A 20,234-nucleotide genomic window follows, 5' to 3' on the forward strand; every position below is an offset into this window, starting at 1 on the left:
GGTCGCTATGACGTGCACTGACCATCAGGAGGTAGACGCTCAACACAGGAGCTGCCCCTGGTGGTCAGTGCACTCCCACAGCCAACCTCCCAAGGTCCCTCTCCCCCTACCTCCCGCCGAGGGACCCCACCTGTGCACGAATTTGTGCACCAGGCCTCTAGTATTAACATAAAAGCCTTGAAACACGAAGACAGACTATTAGATGATATAAGGGACTTACTGTTAATTGGCTAGGTTAACAATGGTATTGCAGTTGGGTAAGGAATTGTCCTTACTTTTTAGAGACACACACCGAGGTATGTAGTCAAGGCTAATTTTCTTTAAGTAGGTCAGCAGAAACAAAACTCTACCTTGACCTAGAGCAGTGATGGCGAACCTCTGACACGTGTGTCAGCACTGAATATTTAGTTTTTGGTTTATTAAATACAATTATATATAACAATTATACATGTATGTTATTTAAACTATAAATATCGCGAAATAATGTTTTTTCCTCAAAGTGACACACTACCCGAGTTATGCTCAGTTTTCTGGCGAAGTTTGACACACCAAGCTCAAAAGGTTGCCCATCACTGACCTAGAGACTCTGTATGGCTAACTATGTATCCTCAACGTCATTCAAAGGCAATCTCTTTAAAATAGTCTCTTCATCTATGTTCATTTCCTCAGCCCCATTTACTTCCTCCACCCACTGCACTCCACCACCTGTTCCCCTAGTGTTCTTGCCAAGGTCACTGGTGAAATCATTGCCCTCCAGGTACCTCTTATGCCACACGTCACCAGCTCCAGGTAATACTGGCACTGCTTTGTGAAAGGCTCTTTTCTTGGGTTCCATGACATTTCTTTCCTGCTGCTTCTCCCACCTGACCTCTTGCTTTGTCTCTCTGCAGCAGCTTCCTCTCTTTACATTTTCACCCCCAAAAGTTTAAGTTTCCAAGACTTCAGTCCCTAGCCCTTTTCTAATTCTACACCCCTAGGTTTTAACTATATGGAGGTCACAGACCCACTTTGAGAAGCTAATAAATGTGAAAATTCTCTCCTGAGGAAAAAGCCTACACACTACAAATACATATGATTACTATGCATGGTTCCAGAGGATTACCAAACTCCCTGCAACCCCAAGCTCACCCACAGGACCGCCAGGAACCTGACCCTTACACACTCCTTAAATTCCAACTCTTTCTCTTACCTCAAACACCACTTATAAGCCCATAACTCCCATGTTTTTTGCTCTGCTCTTTCCCCCGAGTTTAAACCCACATATAAAGCACCTTCTTACAACTCTCATCAAAGGAAGATCCCTAAAGGGCAACCTGTCTTTCTCAGCCCTTTCTCTTCCCCCAGGCACAAGCAGAGTAAGTACATCTGTAGTTCCCTGAACATACCATGAGCTCAACCTTATAAACATCTATTCTGAGGCCCTCTGACCACTGTGCCTCTCCATCTTTCCAAAGCCCTGCCAGCAGAACAGGGAGTGTCTCCTGTGTCACCATCCTTCCATGTCTCTTTGAGGCCAGGGACAGTGACTAATTTACCTGCTAACCCACAGCCACTAGCACAAACAGTGGGATTGGCAGAATAAATGGATAATTAATGAGAACATAAAAGGAGAAAGGTCCCACAGAACAGATCTGAACTGTGTTTCTCAAGAAGAAGAGCCAACACTCAACTAACATAAAGAGAAAAACATTAAAAAATGTTATAAAAATTCTGTTTCCTAATCTACAGAAATTAGTTGTTTCTCCCTATACCATCAAACACCTCTAACCTGAGAGATTATTACTAACTTAAAAAAAGAAATAACAAATGACAAAAAAATATATTTTTATGATCACTTTAATGTCATTAACATCATCTCCTGAAAAAGAGGTGGCCTTAATATGTGTCTATACATTTTCATAAGTATTAATAACTGAATGTATTAAAAAGAAGTTTAGGCAAAATAACAAGTATCTTCTAAGACTTTTAGCAACATTTTCCTTTGAAAATAAAAATATATACTCCAAACCTTATATTAGTAATTGCTTCTGTCCATAAATGGTCAATACAAAGTTCAGGAACAATTGGCTCTGTTTCTGGTGCAAGAAAAGAGCTATTCGAATTACTATCTGGAGAATGAGAAATACTGTGTCTCCTTGGAGATTGATTATGGCTTGAAAGGTTGAACCTTTGCACCCCCGTGAAAGAGTGCACTCCTGAAGCAGGGGAATGAGCACGACTGCAAAACAGAGGAGAGAGGGCATCATAACCACAATGCAAGACGGTATCACACGCTTTCCACAACACTTTCCAAACTTCCGGGTACAAAGAGCATTCGTGATGGCAAAACCCCAGTCAGAAAAACAATTTCTTAAAAAAGGAATAACTACTTCATGTTAATGTTTTATTATACTGTAAAGATTTCCAATTCTTCTCAGAATTCCTGCTTTTAAAGCTGAAAATCAGTTCACTTTCTACCTCAAAAAATGAATTGTTTGTATCATTCAAAAGGTCTAAACTATGTTCCTGTATGCTCACATATGCACACCAACAAAACTACATTACTATATCAATAGATAGATAATAGCTATAAAGACAACCAAACAAAAGAAAAGCTAATTCAAATTAAGACAAAATAGCATCAAAATATTTTTGTAACCAATAATCATCAAATTGCTGCCACTTAGCACAAATGAGATAACTAATTTTATGACAAACACAGGCAGCCTCTAAATATGACTCGTTAAAAACGGGTAACATAGTAGACCTGGAAGTCTTACTAACACAACTGGAATAATGGCTGTCTTCCCCAAAACTATCCAAGGGCTGGCAATCGAAATTTTAAATCCCTAAAACTAAGAGAAAGTTTCAAAAAAGTTATGTTTTTCTTGGTCTATCTTGGTAAAATAAGGAAACACCCACAATGGATCCCCACCTTAGAGCCGCCATGTTGGAGATGGAAGGAGAGCGTGAGTGCAGGCTGGGCGAGGAGGTGGAGCGGCTCTGACTGTGGATGGAGGAGTAATTCTGGAAAGGCGAGGTCACAGGGGAATCTCCTTTGGAGAGGCTTCTGAGGTTTGCTGTGAGGGAGCTACTGGGGGCCACATTCTGAGGAGTTCCCCCCTGTTCAGAGAATTTTAAAACAGCATTCTCTTCCTTAAGTCAAAATGATGAGAAGGGAGAAAAGATTATAATTAGATAAAAAGGGTGATTTCCTTGTGAAAATTCAGGGTGGATCTGAATTAAGGACACCATCTTTCTTTTTCCCTAAGAAGCTAAATCTATTTCACAAAAACATGTGAAGGTTTTCGGTATTAACTACCCTTTATCCTTACCTCTGCTTTGACTCTCCGGAGAACCCACACAGAATGCAGACACTGAACAGTGTCATAGGTCATTACAATGGAAGGGTCAGTGCTGAGAAAAACTATTTTCATCGCATGATCTACAACGTATTGAACCCGTGATGAACCAAAAAGACCTGAAAGATAAAACAGAAATGATGAGGTTTTGAACAATAAACTTTACAAACCTGTTCTTTATAAAAAGACACCTTGCAATTCCTAAAGATCAAGAGAAACCAAACCAATTAAGGCACAAAATCCATTAATATATTAATTACCCTATATTTTTAATAAATTTACTTTGAGCATCAAATTCCTCAGAATATATTAAAGATGAGAGAGTTACCAGTTTCAATTTCACATATACACAATTAAAAATTGAAGATTTGTGCTAATCCACCATTAAATTCATCAGCCATGGGTGAAAGGTCCACTCCTCCAATAACCAACTTGTTCATCAATTTCAATCAACTATTCTGTCAAGTTTGACTTCCTTATTGATTCTCTTCTTCTATATGAAATTTGTCCTTCATAATAACCATTCAAACAGTGAAGAGTACACCTGTTTCTGCTTTACTAATTATACATGCAAAATAAGACTTAGAGTTTAGTTTCTGAGAGTACGAAGAATTGACTTCTCTGTCCCTATTTGACAACATATTAAATGATCCCCTTCCAGTTAAATTAGAAAATAAAAGTATGCAATTCTTTTATAAAAATAAGTATTTTATTAAAAAAAATAAAAAGCACTCATAATACCACCATCTCAAAATAGCCACCATTAATACATCAGGGAGTATTTTTTCTAGTTTCCCTATACATATACACACACTTCTTAGGTCTTTTCAAAATCAAAATCAATTTGTATTATTTTACATCATAGTTAACATTATGAATAAGCAACTCTTGAGCTTATTATTCAAAAACATGATCAATAATGGCCACACACAAATCACAGGTGCTAACATGTTTATTTACGTTGTCTGTAACTGTTACCAATACAATATAGAATTATCAAACTTTTTTCTATAAAAGACCAAAGAGTAACTAGTTTTGGCTTTGTGACTGACTCTGTTACATAATATTTTTTTCGGCTTTTTTTCCCTACATCCTTTAAAAAGGTAAAAACCATTATTAGCTCCTAAGCCTTACCAGCTATGGTTTGACAAGCCCTGATACAGAAGACAAACACCTCATGATATTTCAGAATACTTGGGATAAAATCCTAAAAATAAGAGTAAAACACACACACACATATGTACATATGTGTGTGTGTGTGTGTGTATTATTTTTTTCTTTTTAGCTTTCTATCCTTGTTAGTCACAATTACCGATTATCATGTTTGGCCACATTGAACATTTTAAAATACTCATCCAGAAATACCTGCAGCAAATATTAAAAGTTCTGAGACCCAGTAAATCAGGTTATTATGAGCAGGGAAAATGAAATATTAAAATTTACACAGTACAGCCCGGATAGCGTGGCTCAGTGGTTGTTCAATTCCCAGTTAGGGCACATGCTCGGGTTGTGGGCTCGATCCCCAGTGTAGGGTGTGCAGAAGGCAGCTGATCAATGATTCTCTCTCATCATTGATGTTTCTATCTCTCTCTCTCTCTCCCTTCCTCTCTGAAATCAATAAAAAAAATATAAAAATAAATAAAATTTACACAATAGGGCATAAGAACCTGTATTTTTCTCTTTAAAAAATAATCAATTGTAGCTCATCTAAATATCATTCATTTACTTGTTAATAATTAAGGAACAGAGACCAGAGTCTTCTACAGATAGATTAGCAAATCTATCAGTAATCCTGATCAATTTACAGGCCTTATTTTTAGGAAAAGAATAGCTGTTAAAATAGTTAATATAATGGTATTCAAGAAGTTCTTACTTTAATATGAACTATTTCCATAATAAGGTTATTTTTGTAAAATGCATTTTTATGAAACAAATTAAAGTTTTCTAAGAGCCTTCATTTTCTCCCCACTCCCAAATTCAAAAAAAAAAAAAAAAGAGAGCTATGCAAAAGAATGTCTAAAAATACACTTACTTCCAGATTTACAAACAAGTGGAGTTATTTCATCTAGTGGATGCAGCATGCTGAACATAGTGGGTAAAGGTTCTCTAGTAATAAAAAAACACATAATCAATCACCAATACAAGATGACTCCATTTGTGCACAAATTCTTGCAAAGAAATATCTTCTCTAGATTACACTAACAACTAGAAACCTATCCTTTCAAAAAGAAGCTCTCTAACTCTCTACATACTGTTTTTTAGTTTCTCCGATTTCATTCCTAGAAATCCCTCTTATGCAAGAGACTCTAAGCATACCCACACCCAGAAAAATCAATGTATCCCGGAGACCATCTGCAAACAGCAGTCATCACATTACAGAACAATGGGATAATGGGCATAAGGCAGTCTGATTTTTTTAACTACTGTTAGCAGCAGTGTCTTTGGAAGCTAAGAAAGAAATTTTGTCTCCTACACCTATTAACACAGGAGTGTTCTTGAAAAACTTTAAGTAAATAAAGAGGCTGTGTGTTTTAAAGAGGAGAGGGGAACAGACCTTCTATCTAAACACAGAAAGAGATTAAAATCTGTAAGCAATTTTCTAAAAACATAGTATCTACTAATTGCACCACACTCTGATAAGGCACTGTATGTCCCTGCCCTTCGTGAGCTCATAACTGATTCATTCAGAGACAGGTAAATACACCATCAATGAGCACCTACCATTTCTGGCGCTTCTAATACATACTAAGCCAGGGGTCCTCAAACTTTTTAAACAGGGGGCCAGTCCACTGTCCCTCAGACCGTTGGAGGGCCGGACTATAGTTTAAAAAAAACTATGAACAAATTCCTATGCACACTGCATATATCTTATTTTGAAGTAAAAAAACAAAACGGCAAAAACACCCACATGTGGCCTGCGGGCCGTAGTTTGAGGACGCGTGTACTAAGCCGTGTCAAAGGTTAGATACTTTAGCCCTGGCCAGTATTGCTCAATAGATAGAGCGTCGGCCTACACACCAAAGGGGCTCAGGTTTGATTCCCAGTCAAGGGCATGTACCTTGGTTGCAGGTTCACTCCTCACCCCCAGTTGGGGCATGTGCAGGAGGCAACCAGTCGATGTGAGAGACACATTGATGTTTCTTTCTCTGTCTCTCTCTCTCTCCTTCTCTCCTCCCCCCCACCCCGTCTCTGTCTCTCTGTCTCTCTCTGTCACTCCTCCCTTTATCCCTCTCTCCCTTCTACTCTCTCTGAAAAGCAATGGAAAAAATTCTCATGTAAGGATTAACAACAACAAAAACAGGTTATATACATTAGCTCACTTAATCCTGCATAAATCCTAAGAGGTAAACTAGAGTATTTCTATAACAAATAATAAAACTAAAGCCAAGAAGGCTCCAATGATTTGCCCAAAGAAGCACAATAAAAAGATGGCAGAGCTAAGAATTGAGTACTGTTATCTTTAAACCTTATGCTTGTTCGATTTTACAACTTGGGGGTCTGGGGGAGGAACTATAGGTGACTCAGAACCCAAGTGAGGAGTAGACTCAGGAGAGCCCATTACTGAGATGAAAGTGGCATAAATCTATACTGTTATCATGGAAATTATCGTCATCCCAAACTCACAGGGAAACATTTCACCTCAGAACCAACACAAAAAACGCTAGTAATAATATTCTGAACTGAGTAAACTGAATACCTGGGTGGACCTAGAGGTACCTCATGTGAAGAACTGCTTCGTTCAAACAACAATCCATATTTGGTGGGCCAAACATTTGCAACCTGCCAGGTAAAAGGGTGGGGAAAACAGAAGTAAATGAAACTATTCTTTATAACATGTTTTCAGAAAACAATATAGAAAATTAGATGTTCTTCTAATTTAATAAGAGCTTTACAAAATAACATGATTGCCTTGGCTGGTTTGGCTCAGTGGATAGACCGTCAGCCTGAAGACTGAAGGGTCCCAGGTTCGATTGCAGTCAAGGGCACAAGCCCTGGTTGTGGGCTCTATTCCCAGCAGGAGGCGTGCAGGAGGCAGTGGATCATTGATTCTCTCTCATCATTGATGTTTCTATCTCTCCCTCTCCCTTTCTCTATGAAATCAATAATAAAAATATATTTTAAAAATAAGTAAATAACATGATCATTAACTATAATATTTTTAAGAAGTAATTCTAATAAGCATGTGTAAGACAAAATCAAATCTAAGGAAATATTCAACCCAATTTTCTGCCAGGGGCTGCAAATATCAGTAGCAAAGCTACAATGTGATAAAACTTTAATGTGATGAAGAGAAACAGGGAAAAGACTAATACTATCATATGCTTACTATAATCAAAATTATTTCCTGTGTATCACTTCAACTGGAAAAAAAAAAACTCAGAAAATAATTCATCTTCACTCCACTAAATTACTTTTTATGCAAAGAATGGGAAAATGGTAAGCCACTCAAGCTGCTTAGTTATTTTGAGTAAAAATAACATCCTTGATAACTATAAGATATAAAAGTAGTAATACTTCTGAAACCAATTAACTAAAAAGTATTCTCCAACCAAACACAACATGGAAACACTCAAGTTTACCTGAAAAGGTAAAGAAGCTATGTAATCCTTTCCTTCTATGCTATGCATGTTGATACATGAGCTTTGCAATATACATATACATTTTTCTACTTCAGCGCTACCTGCAAAAAGAGATATAACAACATGTATGCTTTCCCCCCACAAAAAAAATCCCAACGATCAAAATTACAATTCCCAATAACACATTCTTTAATGAACAAGATAAAAATACTTAAGCAAAACCACTATTATTAGTGGCTACTTATTTTGAAAGAAAAAACGAGGTATACCTTTGGAATCAAAAAGTGCAATAAAATTTCAAGAAACTTACTGTAGGCTTTTTCAGACTTATCCTGTGATATAATGAAGTCACACCACAATGCCTAAAATTAAAACAAAATGCTTGCCTAAGAAAATTGTATCTAAACAATAGCCTGTTAAAATGGTATCTACATAATAATTATGACATCTACATAACACCTGTCTCCTCATCAGCTCAACACATGCACCATGGGAACAAAAAAGAGTAAGATAAAATAAAATTAGACTAATTAATGGTAAATATTATAAGGAAAGATAAACTATGTGTACAAATAAATTTTATGACAAGGGAAGACAAAAATTAAAAAAATCTACTAGAGAAGCCTTGCCACAAAAGTGACCTCAAACAGTAGCTTAACCTGTATTAGACCCTATCCTATCTAATAAGGAGGGAATATGCAAATTGACAGTCACACCATAACAAGATGGCTGCACCCACACTGGAGGCAGGGATCCCATAACACAAGATGGTTGGGCCCACAGCAGAGGCCAAGTTACCATAACAAGCCTTAACAAGCAATCAGCAGGGACCTGAGACTGAGTGGTGAGGGGCCAGGGCAAGGGACCTGAGGCTGCGCCCCCTGCCTGGTGGGACTTGACAGGGGACCTCAGGCCGTGCCCCCTGCCCTGGCACCAGGCTGGGGGACCTCAGGCTGCACCCCCCCCCCCACCCGACAGAGCTTGACGGGGACCTCAGGCTGCATCCCCCACCCAGAAGAGCTTGATGGGGGACCTCAGGCTGCGCCCTATGCCCCGGTGCTGGGCCAGGGGACCCACAGCCGCACCCCCTGCCCGGCGGGGCTTGATGGGGACCTCAGGCCGTGCACCTAGCCCCAGCACCAGGCCAGGGGACCCGAGGCTGCATCCCCCGCCCGGCAGGGTTTGACAGGGGACCTCAGGCCACACCCCCTGGTCTCGGCCAGGGGACCTCAAGGCGTGCCCCCCGGCCTGGGCTGGGGGATCTCAGGCCTCCCCCGCCCCGGGCCAGGTGACCTGAGGCTATGCCCCCCCACCTGGCGGGGCTTGACGGGAGTGGGGCCGGCCGGGTCTGGATGTAGCCCAATGGGGGTGGGGCCGGCCAGGTCTAGGTCTCATGCAATTTTGAGGCACACATGGGTGGGCGGAGACTTGACTCTGGTTCCCGTGACACGCCCCAGACTCTGACAGGAGGAAGATTTTCATATACATTTTACTAATTTTCTTTCATCTCTGACACTTCTATTATAGAGAAAGGGCAAATAGCAATATTAAAATATTTCCTCTAATTCAGTGATGGCGAACCTATGACGCGTGTCAGCACTGACACGTGTAGCCATTTCTGATGACACGCAGCCGCTGAGGCGGCTGCATGCCGAGGATGGAACATTTGCTGCTCCTGAGGATGAAACATTTGCGAAATAATGTTTTTTCCTCAAAGTGACACACTACCCGAGTTATGCTCAGTTTTTTGGCGAAGTTTGACACACCAAGCTCAAAAGGTTGCCCATCACTGCTCTAATTAATTCCCTTTTAATGTACACGAATTTTGTGCACCGGGTCACTAGTGTCCTATATAAAACTAAAGATTATCCAAAGAGCTATTTTATAACCTACAGATTTACTTAACAATCTTATCATTCTTAGACATTCCTAGAGGCACTTCAGAAAAATCTTTGGAAAAACTAACGTTTCCCTTTTACCTTACAAAATATAAACTAGGAAATGCCATTCAGCTTTCACTGGCATGCCTGACAATCACTTAATGAAATTACTTAATGGCATTTTATGGATTTTTTTCAATTGTGGTTAAATATCCTACCTAATAAAAGGGTAATTTTCAAATAACCATCATTCCGCTACGCCCACGATTGGGCCGGCGGGAGGCTGGGGGGCGGGACTAGGGGTGACCTATCCGGCAGTTGAGAAGATCAAGATGGCAGCGCCCAGTCCTCTTAGCCCCAGCAGAGTCCGCCCAGTAGCAGCAGTCCAGGGTGTCCGGCTGGGAGGCACCAGCGCCCAGCGTGAGCCACGGGATCGCTGGCAAGCTGGGGCAGCTGGGGGGCGGGGGTCTCAGCCGCCCCCAAGCCGCAGGATCGCTGGCAAGTCGGAGCGGCTGGGGGACGGGGATCTCAGCCGCCCCCAAGCCGCAGGATCGCTGGCAAGCCGGGGCAGCTTGGGGAGGGGGGGTCTCAGCCGCCCCCAAGCTGCAGGATCCCCTGGCAAACCAGGGCGGTTTGGGGGTGGGGTCTCAGCCACCCCCAAGCCACAGGATCCCCTGGCTGTGAGGACAGCTTGGGCTGGGGTCTCAGGCCTGCAGGGCCGGGCACCCCCACTGCATGATCACCCAGCCAGTGGCAGCAGCCTGGGCTGGGGTCTCAGGCCAGGAGGGCGGTGCATCCCCACCATGCTATCTTCAGGCCAGCGAAGGCAGCCTGGGCTGGAGCTGTGCACTCCCACCGGGCTATCCCCAGCCAGGCTGAGATGGCAGCCTGGGCTGGGGTCTCAGCCTGGCCAGGGCTCGATCCCCTTCCAGTGGTGGCAGCCTGGGGTCTCAACCATTGAGTCACACCAGCCAGGCAGATATGGAGGAATCTTAAATGTCTTTTTTTTTTATAATATATATTTTATTGATTTTTTACAGAGAGGAAGGGAAAGGGATAGAGAGCTAGAAACATCTATGAGAGAGAAACATCGATCAGCTGCCTCCTGCACACTCCCCACTGGGTATGTGCCCCCAACCAAGGTACATGCCCTTGACCAGAACTGAACCTGAGACCCTTGATTCTGCAGGCCAATGCTCCATCCACTGAGCGAAACCAGTTAGGACTGTCCAATATGCTAAAGAAAAACCCCTATCTAATAAAGAGGGAATATGCAAGGAGGGCATTTGGGGGTGACCGGGGTATCAAGGGAGGGCAGTTAGGCATTGATCGGACTGGCAGGGGAGTGGTTAGGGGGTGACCAGGCTGGCAGGCAGAGCGGTTAGGGGCAATCAGGAAGGCAGGCAGGCAAGTAGTTGGGAGACAGCAGTCCTAGATTGTGAAAGGGATGTCCGACCGCCTGTTTACAGGCAGTCGGACATCCCCCAAGGGGTCCCAGATTGGAGAGGGTGCAGGTTGGGCTGAGAGACACACCCCCCGCCCGTCCCCCCCCCCCCCATGCACGAATTTCGTGCACCATGCCTCTAGTACATAACATAAAATTTACCATTTTAACCATTTTGAGGTGTACAAATTCAGCAGTATTAAGTACATTCACAAAATTGTACAACCTCACTACTATCCATTTCCAAAACTTTTCCATTATCCCAAACAGAAACTGCCAATTCAACAATAACTCCCCATTCCTCCCTCCCCCAGCTAACATTCTACTTGCTTGCTATCTTTATGGATTTGCCTATTCAAAGCAAAGTACCTCATAAAGGTGGAATCACACAGTATTTGTTGTTGTGTCTGGCATAATGTCCTTAAGGTTCATCCATGTGTAACATCAGAATGTCCTTCTTTCAAAGGCTGAATAATATTTCATTGTAGACATATACCACATATTATTTATCCAGTCACCTGTCCTCACAGGTGACTGGATAAATAATATGTGGTATATGGACTTGGATTGTTTCCAATTTTGACTACCATGAATTATGCTGCTATGAACACTGGTGTTCGACTATCTGAGTCCCTACTTTCAATTCTTTTATGTATATACTAGAAGCCCGTTGCACGAAGTTTCGTGCAAAAGACCTTCCTTCACCTGGCTGCTGGCACCAGTTTTCCGCCAGCACCAGTTTTCCTCTGGCCACCCGCTGATCGGAGCGCCGTTTCCTCTGGCCTCCAGCGCGATCAGCCACCCCGAGTTCCTCCAGTGCCATTTCCTCTGGCCACCAGCACGATTGGAGTTCCTCCAGCGCCGTTTCCTCTGGCCACCCGCCGATCAGAGCGCCTCCCAGATCAGCCACCCTGAGTTCCTCCAGCGCCGCCGGTGGAGGAACTCTGGGTGGCCGATCGCGCTGGCGGGAGGCACTCTGATCGGCGGGTGGCCAGAGGAAAACTGGTGCCGGCAGCCACGCAATCAGCCACCCCGAGTTCCGCCACCTGCACGTTCTGCTGGCCCCATGGGTCCTCCCGCAGCGCCGGCTGTTGGGGACGGCAGGAGGAACGGGGGCGGGGACTCGTCAGTCAGCCCAATCGGCCACCCCGAGTCCCGCCCCCAGCCTCCCAACAGCCCAATCGTGGGCGTAGCGGAGTGATGGTAATTTGCATATTACCATTTTATTAGGTATGATACCCACAAGGGAATTGCGGGATCACATGATGATCCTAGGTTTAATAACACTTTGAGTAACAACAAAATTGTCTCCCACAGAGGCTTTTTTTCCTCCATCACCAGCAATGCACAGGGTTTGTTTCAAAATCCTCACCAGCCCTAGCTGGTTTGGCTCAGTGGATAGAGTGTCGGCCTGTGGACTGAAGGGTCACAGGTTCGATTCCGGCCAAGGGCACATGCCTGGGTTGTGGGCTTGGTCCCCAGCGGGGGGCATGCAGGAGGCAGCCAGTCAGTGATTCTCTCTCATCATTGATGTTTCTCTCTCTCTCTTTCTCCCTTTCTTTCTGAAATCAATAAAAATATATTTAAAAAAATCAAAAAATCAAAATCCTCACCAATACTTGATATTTTTTTAAATAACAGCCATCCCAGTAGGTATCTCATTGTAGTTTTGATTAGCATTTGCATAATGATTAAAGATGCTGGGCACTGTTTTATGTGCTCATTGGCCATGGGCAAATCTTCTTGAGAACTGTCCGTTCAAGCCTTCTGCCCTGTTGTAAACTGAATTGTTCGTTCTGTTGTTGAGTGAAGAAAAACCGGCATTAGAGCCCACCTGAAACATCTACACTAAGTCTCAGCTTCCTTTTATGAAATCCCATCCTCCCAGTCTCTGAAAGCATAGTATCTTCACACTCTCCCTTACTCCTGATATCACAGACATCCCTAGTCCCCTGCACATGTCCCTCAGCTCTGTCTTCTCTCTTCATGGCACCAATCTTTTCCCCCTGAACTATCACAAAACAGGATCCCTGACAACAGTCTCTCTACTCTCCAGCCAATCCTACATATTGCCACCAAAGTATTATCTTCTCAAAATACAGAACTTAAGATATCCTTTCCATTTTAATGTCCTTGGCGGGCTCCTTCTGCATACAGTTTAGAATCCAAGTTTCCAGATACAAACAAGGCCCTTCAGTTTGGATCCACTCCACCCCTGTAAGCATCTCTCCACACCCAAACCCTCTGTACATCCATTCTGAACTTAGAAAACATCATGTTTTTCCATCTCTTTTGGCTGTGATTCCCTCCGCCTAGCTTTCCCCAACTTCCAATTCAATCAGCAACTAACTTCTTTGAGAAATCCTTCTTACAGAGCCACTCCCCCTGGCTCCACCACACTGTGGACTCAGCTGGTATATGGCACTTTAGTTTATCTGCATACAGCATTTTAGTTATCTGTTTATTTATTCATCCTTAACAGTATGAGTTCTTCAATGGCAGACAACAAATAGCCATCTTTGTCGCCCTAGTGGCCAGCACCCTGTCTGAAACAGGGATACTAAACACTTGCAGAATGAAGGAAGGGATCAACTAAATCTGAGTCACATGCACCTAGTATTGTTTCTTAACCAAAATATAAAATTATCTTTCTCCATACTAGCAAGAAGACTAAAATAATGTTTCCCAGACCAAAAGGACTGAAATTACAAATCTTATTCTACTTATAAATGACCCTAAGATAAAGGAGATAAAAGAGACAATACATCTAAATGCACATCCATGAAATCAAGTAAACAGGCAATCATTCCTTGGAGAATTTAAGATGGAAACATAGAAACAAAGCACTAGTTGGATATTGTCATGCCACTTTTCAGAACTACACTAATCATATGGTTACATGGGGGGGGGGGGGGGGGGAGAATCATCAAACTGATCACTGGTTTCAACACTCCTGGACAGAAATGCTTTTACACATGCCCTCAAATTTAGGAGTAATTCAGGTTATCCCTTCCCAATATATTGTTAGATGAGTACAATGTTCATCAGGAAATAGTTAATGGGTAGAAAGTAGTGTCCAGGTTCCAAGAGTTCAGTGTTTACCAATAAGGAACTTAACATTAGTCAAAAAGCCTTGAAATCTCTTGTCACTAGCCCAACAATTAATTCAACTACTATAAATGTACTCTTTTTCCCCAAAACTTTTTATTCTAAAAATTTTCAGTAAGAAAAGCTGAAATAGTACAGTGAACACCTGTTTCATCTAAATCAAACAGTTGTTAACATTATGCCATATCTGCTTATGTGTATGAGGGAGATTTGGGTGGGGGGGGGGTACTGACTACCTGAAAATCCCCCACATCATGACACATCACCTCCACATACTTCATTATGCATTTCCCCCAAAATAAAGATTTTCTCCTATACACCACAAAACCATCATCTTGCCTAAGGAAAAAAAAATCTAACATCACCTAATATTCAATTCATTTGCAACTCTTCAAATTTTCCCCCAAAATGCCTTTTTTGGCCAATTTTCTAGAATCAGGATTCAATCAAAGTTCATTCAACAAGGTGCAAAAATAAAATATTGCATTTGGTGATGTCCTTTTAGTCTCTTTTAATCTAGAACAGGCCCCACCATTTTTTTCTCTCACATGACCGACTCTTTAAAGAGACCACAATGTAGACTGTCCCATATTCTGGATTTGTCTACTTGTTCCTCATAGTGGTTTTTTCTTTAAGTTTTTTATTATAGAAAAACTCAAATATATACAAAATAAAGAGAGTAATATAATGCATCCCCATCAGCCAGCTTCAATAATTCTCAACTTCTGGCTATTCTTGTTTCATCCATACTTCCACCCATTCCTCATCTCATTTTACAAACTGATCCTCTAGCCCCCATACTTCCTGTAACTGGAAGTTAGGTCTACATATTCATGTCAAATATTTTGGGGAAGAAAACTAAGTAGATGGCATCATGTCTCCATGCTACATTACAGCTATAGGTATAAAAGAGTCCTTTGTCCCCTATTAGTGATGGTAAACCAACTGGGTTATTGAGGTGGAGAACAATATGCAGCTTCAGAGTAGAAATGCATTTGTTTCTTCACTTTGGGTGACACCTTGGTGCCATGCTAAATACCTTTCATGCAATGGCATTATTATCTATTTACAATCTTTATCTGAATCAGAGGTTACACAGAACAGCAATTTTCAAATTCTACCATTCCTTCTATATTTATTAGCTGGCATTCTTCTTTAAAAAAGGGTTTTCCTTCATTAACTAGAGATGAACCAGAAAGCTCCTAAAAAGGCAGGGCAAATGCTTAATTCTAACCCTTTAATTACTAAGTTTTAGGAGAGAATTAGGTGTAATAGCCAAGTGCAATGACAACAAATGAGATTTATTTTCCTTTCCCTTACTCTCTGAGGACTACAATGAATCTGATTTTTATTTATTCAACATTCTGCAATCAAATATAATCATGTGCTAATATATTCTTGTACTCTTAGTCTTATAAATTTTATTGACAATAACTGACTGAATTTCTCAAGTGTTTAAACATTACCAACAAATTGAAAAAGGATGGTGTAAAAAATTGATATAGAATATAAATGCAACGTTTATTTCCCTACCATTATCTTCACATGTTAAAACATACACAGCTACTGGGATCATTATACTCTGATTTTATCATTTCTGTTAAATATTAAGGCAAGAGCTTTGTTTTTTAAAAAATTATTCCACAGTCAATCAAATACTAAAATTCAAATCAACTCACCTGTTGAACAGGACTATCAACTGTAAAGGCCTTGTAAACAGCCAATGCCTGGCTTTTACTTCCTTTGCTCCAGATCACCATATTTCCAGCCACATAGAGTTCCTCGTCATAATCCACTTCTCCAATTTCACTTCCGCCTCTCCTTAACTGCCAGCTTTCCTTAAAAATTTACATAGGTAAGACTTGTTTAAATGCTGTTTTTCTTTTTCAACATTATGGAGCAAGATTTATTAATTAAAATTGAACAGCAATCCAGATACAAGTCTCCTACTCTCTCTTTGCCTGTGGAGTAAGATTTAGTCCAAGCCCAACTCTTAGGTTGATTTCATAAATGAGAACTTACTCAAGAATTCTCTATATTAAGTGTTTTACATTATATTACCATATTATGCTGCCAAAAGCATAAACAAACAAAAATAATACCTTTCCTATTTATGCAAAAACTAAACCAACATTCTTGGGAGACTAAAAAGATACATTAAGGATATGGGAGGGGGGGCGATACATAGGGGGCAGTAAGATGCACATGAGATGCTGGGGGAGCTTATCCACCATTCAGATTTCCCTGCTTCACATACATTCACCTTCCTGCCCTTGTCCCAACCATCAAAACAGGCAGAGAAAGGTTTAGATTTCTAACTACAGACTTCCCCGCCCTGAAATTTTGAATAAGAAAGACTATTTAACATGCACTTACTTCTCATTCCCCTATTTAAAAACTAGTACTATATCTATATGGCACTTCTTTTCTCCTCTGGAAACATGTAAGTTTTTGGCAGCAGGGACCATTTCTAACTCTACTATCTAATCATCAAATAACCATGTAGGGACCATGAAATCTGGTCCCCACATACTAAGTGAAGAGGTTTTAAATGGACCATAATCATAGTGTCTCATTATAAATCCCTGAGTTATGTGTCTAAATAAACAGCCATGACACTATAATACAATAAGGTCATTATTTTTAGCCTTGATTAAAATTATCAAATCTTAACCTGTACCCTAGAAATAGCATTATACTCATTTCTCAGTTGTACCTGGGTAGCCTTAAATTACAAGTAGATCACATCTCTCTACATTTCAAAAACAAACTGAGAATCTTAATAAAACCTTCTGTTTTTCGTGGATTGTAACCTCCTGCAGGGATCCCACCAAGCCAGCAGCACCATCAGACGACCATAACTCAGAGGCTGGCTGCAGCTGCCGAAGCTGAAGGTTCAAAGCATTAGGGTGGTGTTTGCAGTGGTCTCGACCAAAAGGAACAAATTCCTGCAAATCCCCAGCTGCAATCATTGTTGCCCTTTCTTCATAGAAGTTCGACATGGGTTTCAGATATCAACATTATTTCTGTATGAATTCAAACACATTCTGGTCAGCTGTTGGGAGTCAAAGCCATAAGAAAATTACCATAAAAGTTTACAGAAGAGCCATTAATCTTTAGGGGAGTGTCACACAATCCTATCACATTGTAGGTGTACAAGTAATCATAACATCAAAGGGCATTCCAGATCTGACTCTTTCAGATAATTACAATTATCATTTTATACTTACCTTACACTATCCTATATAATAAACAGCTAAGCTAATATGCTAATTAGAACGAACAGCTGAAAGACCTTCCGGATGAAGCCAGGGCTTCGAGGGCTAGCGGAGGCTGCAAGGCACTGGGAGGGCCGAGCCCCTTGCACGAATTTCATGCATCGGGCCTCTAGTCATTACATAATTGACACTACAGCTACATTTTAGTTGCAGGTGAATCAATAGACAGGTAGGAATCTATTGGGTTGAGACAAGCATTTATGTCCCACAATAACTATCCTACGTTTCCTACTACTACACACTAATTTCTCCACACTTCACATTTGAAGTATTTAGACAAGTTTTACTTTATAGTAAAAGGCTCTAAACATTTAAGGGCATTTCTGTTCAGGTGCTGACACCTCATTTGAAAAGCACACCCAACAGATCACTGCATATTGAAATGAAACAAACAAAAACAACATATTACTTTTAATTCATCAAAAGTTAAACTATTTACTGCTTCAAGAAACTACCAAATGTAATCAGAAAGTTTGAGCCCCAATTCATTTTAAACATATAATTGCAATCAATTCCAATTTCTGGTCCAAACCCAAAAGACCAAGGCATGAATAAAATAAGTCTAGCAATGGGTCAGTCAGACTTGTTTGCAAATTTAACAGTTCTAGCTTTGAACATAATCTATTCAGCTTCTTGCTACAAAGAAGTCGATGAGCTGTAGGTGGAAACATGCCCCGCTCTCCACTACTTCCAGAACATTCCTACAAACAGTAACTGACAGCCACTCCAATTCGGACACTATATAATGTGGCTTATAAGGAGGACGCCAGCTGTCTCGGAGACAACGGCCACACAAAAATGGGTTTTGTGGCATCATGGTTAAGCTGCAATCCTCAAGTACAGAAATCAAAACAAACATTCATGTCAGCACTAGACAACCTTTAAACACAGTGTTTGAAAAGGCATTTACAACACAAACAGTTTAATATGACTTCGTTTCTCCTCTGAGGTCTTTTTGGCACCACAGCTTTCTTGGCTGGAATATCTCAAAGCCTCTGGTTGCCATGCAGCTCCTTTAGAGTTGCGGTTATTTTTGCTGTGAATTAAATGTTATTCCTGAGAGAACGGTTATGTCACATTCATGACACTTTTTCCTCCTTCTGATAGGTCAGTTTTGAGAACAATTAAACATGGGACGTGACTGAGATTAGTGCCTTATAAAACTTACACAAAAACACAAAATCCAGCTGGTCTTCCTATATTCTAGTCAAGGGGATAACCAGCATATTAAAACTTTGAGAGGAAGTCACAGAATTAGTAACTATAGAATTATCTGCACAGTACAATTACCGCTTTGTGTTAATATACTTGGTTCTCTTACAGCCCCCAACTTGTGTTTTCACTTCCCAGGGGCACCTGTAAAAGTACTGCATTAAACTGATGCGCTGACATGGAGACATGGGCCTCGCTTCCTGGGGACAAGAACTACCTGCCAGAGGCAGCCGCGAGGCGGCTCAGGAGGAACCCAAATGCACACCGAAGGCACCTGGCCCGAGTCTGGGCAAAAGGGCCGCTTCCGGGGCCCCTCAGGGGTCGGTGAGACCCGCAGGCTGAGCCTGGGCCTCACCCAGCGCCGTCCGACGGGCGGGCGCGCCCGGAGCCGCGGCCGCGCGGACACCGCGCTCAGCTCGGAAGGAGGCCGAGGGGCGGCGCGGGAAGGGGCGCCGCAGAGCCCAGGCCATGCCGCCCGGGGCTCCGGGCCGCCCTCGGGCCCCGCGCCGCCCGCTGCGGTCGGGTGCGGGGTCAGGGACACGCGGCGACCAGCAGCGCCTCCGGCCGGGCTCTCACCTGAGTAACTCGGGACGCGTCAGGCGCGGCGGGCCCGGCTGCGCCCCCAGGGCAACAGCAGAGTCGGTCACGGGGACTCCTCCGCCGCCGCAGCTTTTCATTCCCTCTCCGTCCCCTGCTCCCGAGAAACAGCGAACGGCAAAAGAGGGCTGCTGGCGTGAGGTTATCCGCTCAGATGTGGCGCTCAAATGAGAGCATCCATCTTGGTGTCCCGTCCTGCTTTGCGCCGGGCCCGGGGGCGGGGCCTTGAAGGACCGCGTCTCGCGAGAGGCGCAGCAGCCTGCGGTCCCAGCATCTGCACGCCCCGTGGGGAAGGATGCAGGAGTCCGCCCGCCCCGCGGGGAAGGATGCAGGAGTCCGCCCGCCCCGCGGGGAAGGATGCAGGAGTCCGCCCGCCCCGCGGGAAAGGATGCAGGAGTCCGCCCGCCCCGCGGGGAAGGGTGCTGGAGTCCGCCCGGCTGGTACCACCTCCTTCCCCAGCGCAGCGTAGAGCCCAGAAGCAGGACCAAGTCAGCTAGAGTCTGTATTGTGACAGGACCTTCCTGGCTTCTGCATCTTCTCCCGGTCATGTCACTACGAGCCTGAACTGCCTCCTAACTCTGAACTACCACACGTTCAGGCTGGTTTTGCTCACTCCCCCAGTGGGATTGGGGAAGTGAGGGGGCATGCTGATTTTGTCTCTTTGCTAGTGATCTTTAACCCTGTAGGGCCCGACCCTTGGAAAAGTTCAGGAAATACAAGGAAGCCCTCACAGAAACATTGTGTGCAATTTCTGAGCTTCACAGACACACCCCCAGGTGATCTGGATTAAGAAC

At 42.7% G+C, this 20,234-nt stretch overlaps 1 protein-coding gene across 3 annotated transcripts in view; it reads right to left on the reverse strand.

The window, feature by feature from the left end:
* The window catches only part of ANAPC1 (anaphase promoting complex subunit 1), a 107,776-nt gene extending 88,140 nt beyond the window's left edge, over positions 1-19,636 (reverse strand). For 2 of the 3 annotated variants that reach the window (XM_079792791.1, XM_079792790.1), the window contains exons 1-10: positions 19,420-19,636; positions 17,143-17,379; positions 16,033-16,191; positions 8,232-8,283; positions 7,922-8,022; positions 7,039-7,121; positions 5,374-5,447; positions 3,315-3,460; positions 2,915-3,135; positions 2,009-2,218 (exon numbers count right to left, since the gene is read on the reverse strand). In XM_079792791.1, the coding sequence (XP_079648917.1) occupies positions 2,009-2,218; positions 2,915-3,135; positions 3,315-3,460; positions 5,374-5,447; positions 7,039-7,121; positions 7,922-8,022; positions 8,232-8,283; positions 16,033-16,191; positions 17,143-17,355 (1,259 nt within the window). In that variant the 5' untranslated portion in view covers positions 17,356-17,379; positions 19,420-19,636. Of the gene's footprint in view, positions 1-2,008; positions 2,219-2,914; positions 3,136-3,314; positions 3,461-5,373; positions 5,448-7,038; positions 7,122-7,921; positions 8,023-8,231; positions 8,284-16,032; positions 16,192-17,069; positions 17,091-17,142; positions 17,380-19,419 lie in introns of those variants that run through there. The other variant, XM_079792792.1, reaches the window with a different exon arrangement.
* Positions 19,637-20,234: the final 598 nt, after the last annotated feature.

This window comes from Cnephaeus nilssonii, assembly GCF_951640355.1.
Source record: "Cnephaeus nilssonii genome assembly, chromosome: 15".
NCBI classification, from domain to species: domain Eukaryota; kingdom Metazoa; phylum Chordata; class Mammalia; order Chiroptera; family Vespertilionidae; genus Cnephaeus; species Cnephaeus nilssonii.